The following is a 6134-nucleotide window of genomic DNA, read 5'->3' as shown; positions in this document are numbered from 1 at the left end:
AGAAAAAAGAGAAAAAGGGAAAAAGAAAAAGAGAAAAGGGAAAAAAGAAAAAGAGAAAAAGGGAAAAAAGAAAAAGAGAAAAAGGGAAAAAAGAAAAAGAGAAAAAGGGAAAAAGGGAAAGGGAAAAAAGGGAAAGGGAAAAAAGGGAACGGGAAAAAAGGGAAAGGGAAAAAAGGGAACGGGAAAAAAGAGAAAGGGAAAAAAGAGAAAGGGAAAAAAGAGAAAGGGAAAAAAGAGAAAGGGAAAAAAGGAAAAAGAAAAGGAAAAAAAAGGAAAAAGAAAAAAGGAAAAAGAAAAAAGGAAAAAGAAAAAAGGAAAAAGAAAAGACAGAAAATAAAAGAAAAGACAAAAAAGAAAAATGCCAAGTCAGATTTATTATTATTTTTCATTTGTAGCTGTGACGGTACCTACATTACATAGCAACCTTTTACAGGTTATTTGATCTTGCGTAGGCGAGGTAAGTAAATAAATTGGACAAATTGGTCTGATATTGAATGCTAGGAGGCAAACGGTCACATACGAATGGAAGCAAACATGCTTTACTTACCCTGCGTTAGAGATGGGTAAAGTTTCAAATCATTAAAAGCATCTCGCACACTGTTTAATGGTATACAATCTCCTTTCGTGTATTTCTGATATATTGACCATAATTTCCTGAAAAAACAAAGACAAAAAAAAAAAATTAGTTACATATCGTTACCTCTATTATATAAAAGAAACTCTGTGTGTGTGTGTGTGTGTGTAAATACGTTTCCTATAGACTCGAAAAACAACTGGACCAATTTTGTTTTTTAATTTCACATTAACATACTTTATATACCTGACAGTGTTCCAAGACATTTTTGTCTGGGAATAACTTCGATAAGTATCGACATCCAAATAATTCAATAAAAAGGAACAGACGATTTTGACCAAAGTTAACACCTTACACAGCCTATCATGACAAGTGCATTTTAGAAGTTTTATTACCACACAAGCCGAAGGCTCGACATAAAAATCAACAGTAGGTTCTTTGATATGACAGGAGTGCATTTGAAATGAATGTTTAAAACACAACTAAACCAGGATATTTGACTTTTGCATTTTAAACTTTAATTTAAGCCATTACATATAATTTTATAAAATCAACAGTAAATTCTCTACAGTGCAATGTAGACTACAATGTATTGTGGACTAAGTGCGGATAGACATGTGAAGCTTCTTCCCTGTGCACTGTGATAGGCCACCTACTAGAACAGGAAATCAATCGATTTGATTGGAAGAAAAGAAAAAAAAAACGATTTTACCAATTATGATGCCCAAAAAAAAAAATAGAAGTGTGAAATATTTGTTGATCCTTATTCAATACCGGGCAACGTCCATTCACCCTGCTAGTATATATATATTATATATATATCCCCAAAATTTATTAAACTGTAGGAGTGAAATAGCAAACATGTATGCACAAAATAATTTTACTTTAGAATAACACACACACAAAAAAGAATAAAAAAAAACAAAAAAACAAACATGAATAAACAATAAAAATTCTAATCATAATTATAATACCGTATATACTTGTGTATTTTAAAGGTTTTTTTTTGGGGGGGGGTCGACTTATACATAAGTAATATTTTTGAAAACGTTAACGAGCGACTTGACGCTCGATCATAACAGAAAACGCCATTTTGTTTGTGCAATCGGTATATACCGGTAATCCTAGTAATTAATTGCTCTCCTTTCAAACCTCACTGCATTGTCTTTGCCAGTATATAAGCACATGTGCAATTTTTCAGTGAGAGGCTTAATCCTAATAACAATAATAATAATAACAATAATAATAATAATAATAATAATAACAATAATAATAACAATAATAATAACAATAATAACAACAACAATAACAATAATAACAATAACAACAATAATAATACTAATAATAACAACAACAACAACAACAATTGGAATAGCTCTCGCAATGTTCACTCTCTAGATGTGACTATAGGCCTAAGTTCGATATGATGTATTCGGTGATTTGATCGTTTGTTTGTTTTTTAACTAGGTTAGGAAATGTACTATTTACAATATGTCATTCCCCCCTAAGTTCCCTATTAAAAATCCTATAAACGACAATAGGAATGTTACGGTCCACCATTCTTACTCTAGTTTCTTTTGAATGAAATACATACTGGCATCTGATAGTTCAGCCCTAAGGACAACTCCAGTGTAATTCTTGATAAGTCAACACTATTGAAGTTTTTAAGCAGCTAATTATTTTTGATTATTTTTTTTTTATGAAAGTAATAAACAAATTTTTAAAAAAATTATTGTTTAGAATCTACAGTCGACTTCTACACAGGATATAGTAATATGGAACAAGCCCGAAAGGACTGCACTCATTATCGAAGTCACAGTTCCAAACGACTTTGGCCTTAATAGAGCAGAACAGGAAAAGATAAAATAAAAAAATGATCTAAAAACAACATGGTCTCTGAAAGAAATGAACATACCAGTTGTGACAGGAGCAACTGGCCTAATAAAAAAGAGCTCTCAAAAATACTTAGAAGCAATCCCTGGAAAACCAAGCTGTAAGGAAATAGAGATAGCAGCCATAAAGGGAATAGTGTCTATTCTTAGCTTCCGTACATTTATATCGGATCTACCTCTGCGTTCCATGTTTAAAAAGGATGTGTCCTCTATAGTATCAGACCTGACGGTATGGTTAATTGTAGGTAGAGACCGTTCCATACCCTCGAAAAAGTTCCAGCAAAAACTTAACACCCAGCCATGGTTCTCTCCAGAATGTGCTGCTGCCATTGCGCACAGAAATCACTTTTTCCACTGCTTCCAACGTAATAGATGTATGGAAACTAAATCCGCTTTCAGGACTGCCAGCAACCATTGTAAGAAAGTAATAAAGAACGCAAGAGAGTTGTATGCTCAATCCGTTAAGTTCAAAGTAGTTGAGCAGCAGCTTGGTTCCCACCAGTTTTGGCAAATAGCAAACAGAATCCTGAACAGAAGCGTGTGCTCCATCCCAACTATCATCAATGGACCTGAGGTAATCTCGTCAGCATCAGACAAAGCCAAACTCTTTGCCAAGAACTTTGCAGCTAATTTTACCCTTTGAGACCAAGGCCGCCAACCCCCAATATTTCCGCCTGTATCAGAAAACACGCTATGTGATATACGTATATCTGTACGTGATGTTGCCAAGCTAATCAAAAACCTTGATTCCAGTAAAGCAACTGGCCCTGACGGTATTCCAATTATAGTACTCAAAAAACTTCAACCTGAACTAGCGCCCATACTTACAAAACTGTTTAAACGTCGTCTTAAGGAGACTAGCTTCCCATCACCCTGGAAAATATCAGTATGCCCTGTATTTAAGAATTCAGGTGATCGCTCAGTACAGGCCAATGTCTCCTGTGCGTCATGAGTAAGTTGCTGGAATCTGTGTTAAATACAGAAGTAATCAACCATCTCAACAAAAATAACCTTCTTAGTGATACTCAATATGGTTTCCGTGCTGCTAGATCTACAGCAGATGTGCTTACAGTTATATCTCATAGGATTAGCAAATCTCTCGACGGAGGCCACCTTTCTAGGGCAATTGCTCTTGACATATCAAAGGCCTTTGATAGGGTATGGCATAAAGGTTTACTTCACAACATCTCCAGCTACGGTATAGCTGGAAATGTCTTCTCAATTATTAAATCATTTCTCTCTGATAGGTTCATAAGAGTAGTATAAGAGTAATCAGAAGCTCGCAGTATTAATGTTGGTGTTCCTCAGGGGTCCATCCTGGGTCCAACTCTTTTCCTGATCTACATTAATGATCTTCTAAATCACATCCTTACATCATTTGTAGACATTTATGCTGACGACACTACCATTTATGGTAGCACATCTAAGACAGTAAACGACCAAGTTCTCTCCGATTCTCCCTCCTCTGATCTTGAGCACGTAGTACAATGGGGAAAGGAGTGGCTGGTTACTTTTAATGCATCTCAAACCAAACTTCTTTCTTTACATCATCAATATTCTGATCCACATCTGGCATCAATTGAAATGAATGGCTCTCGTCTTCAGGAGGCCTCAAGTTTTGACAAGCTTCTGGGCTTGACCATTACTCCTAATCTTAAATGGAACACATACATCAAATCTGTTGCCAAGGGCGCTGGAAAAATGGTGGGATCTTTCTATCGATCTGGTAGATCTGATGCAATTCTCTATCTATATAAGAGCCAGGTACGTCCAAGGATGGAATATTGTTGCCACATCTGGGCAGGAGCTGCTAGAAAGGACTTGTCCTGTCTTGATAGAGTTCAAAATAGACTTTGTAGCCTCGTAGGAGAAGTCCTTTTCTCTTCCCTGCAACCTCTATCTCACAGAAGAGATGTTGCGAGTTTGTCTCTGATGTATCGTTATTTTCATGGAAAGTGTTTGACTGAGCTTCAGTCTATGGTCCCCCCCCTCGCCAAACTTTCACAAGAAACACTCGTCTAGCTGAAAACATTATCAATAATTCCCCCCACTCTTTATCTGCGCCTAAACCTAAACGTAGATTCCATGAACAAAGCTTCTTTCTTAGAACTTCACGCCTGTGGAATTGTCTTCCGTTTTCCTGCTTTCCGGCTGACTACAATATGGTTGTGTTCAAGTCTAACGTAAATAAGTTCTTGATGAGCCGTTCCATATAAGTTATCAAATTTACCGAATTTTCATTACTAATGATTACTATACTGTCCAATTTCTACTGTACATTCTTTAACCCTTATCCTTGAGAGGCCTCTTGGCCTTTATAATGTGGTGATGCCTGTGTAAAAAAAAAAAAAATAAATAAAATAAAATAAAAAAAAAGCCATCGGATATAAATTTAAACTATAATAGAATCAAGTGTTAGCCCCAGGAAGGAGCCCGTTGATCTCTTAAAATTAACAAAAAAAAAAAAAAAGGTAATACCTAAAAAGACATAATTGTTGGTCTTAAAATGCACATCAACTTCATACACAAATATATACGGTAATTAATAAACAAATGCATAAACAAAAAACACTAATCCATAATATGAAGCGCAAACATCTGTTTAAAATGTATGTATGTTTATATGCCTAAAACTTTCCACAGCGATGACGGATTTTCACGAAGTCGGTATCGTTTTAAAGATCGACCCTTCGGATGGCAAATATCGAAAAATTGGCTGAAAACATTAATTCCTTCACCCTCAACTGGGCACTTTTTTACAGGGAGGGGTGGCAAAAAATCTTTGCTTTATGACAATTTAGCCAGACATGCATGCATAAAAAAACATTCTTGAATTAGTTTAAATATAAAAAAACGACCTAGCTTCGCTCATGCGATCATAGACCAGTCATTATAGTGGCAGCATCGTTATCTTAAGATTGCACGTTCGAGCCGAGATATCAAATTTTTTTTTCTTTCGAGTTTTACAGTTGTAATACTGAATCAGGGTTATTTATGCCATTTTTTCATTCTTATTTTTTTTTCCATCATGTTCGTTGTTTTTCTTTTGTTTGTTAGATTTTTGTTTTTAAACCGGTTTCTTTTTTGTTCGCTTATTCTTAATATTGCATCACGTTCGCTGTTTTTTTGTTTTTGTTTTTCAGATTTAAAAAAGTTATATTTAAACAAGTTATTACGTTCGCTTATTCTTTATTTTCCATTTTGTTTTGATTTACACACACACAACGCCGGGTACCCCCGCTAGTATAACAAAACTTATTTGAAAAAAAAAATACAGATTAAAACTAGGTCAGTTCCCAACACTAAGAATAAAAACCCGATCCCCACCATAGACCCCTCCCCTCACCATAAACCCCTCTCTCCCCACACTTTTGAATGGCCTTGTGCCTAATTTATACCTGAGGATTGTAAAATTTTCCAAAATAAAATTTTCAAAGTCTAGTATCTGTTCTATGCAACAATGGTACAATAATATTGTAGGGTTGGTGCGTATGCCAGATGTCCATCGAATGGATATATGTTACAAACTCCTACAAGGAGTCTGAGGTAAACATAAGTACAACAATCAGTAAACAATAGACAACAGATGCGGGATAATGTTTTGTCACTCAGATCTGTCGCTACTCCGAAATCAACGAACACATTTCCTAACTGTGCCGACATCAACA

At 35.3% G+C, this 6134-nt stretch overlaps 1 protein-coding gene across 3 annotated transcripts in view; it reads right to left on the bottom strand.

Annotated features, from left to right (window-relative positions):
• The window catches only part of LOC145268726 (uncharacterized), a 285381-nt gene that overhangs the window by 108678 nt on the left and 170569 nt on the right, over positions 1 to 6134 (bottom strand). For all 3 annotated transcript variants that reach the window (XM_080124294.1, XM_080124296.1, XM_080124295.1), the window contains one exon: positions 548 to 654. In XM_080124294.1, the coding sequence (XP_079980420.1) occupies positions 548 to 654 (107 nt within the window). The remainder of the gene's footprint in view (positions 1 to 547; positions 655 to 6134) is intronic.

The sequence above is a fragment of the Euprymna scolopes genome, chromosome 44 (assembly GCF_053919585.1).
Source record: "Euprymna scolopes isolate OS-2025 chromosome 44, ASM5391958v1, whole genome shotgun sequence".
NCBI lineage: Eukaryota > Metazoa > Mollusca > Cephalopoda > Sepiida > Sepiolidae > Euprymna > Euprymna scolopes.
Note: the sequence above shows the minus strand (reverse complement) of the source record. Positions and strands in the feature narration are given on the sequence as shown.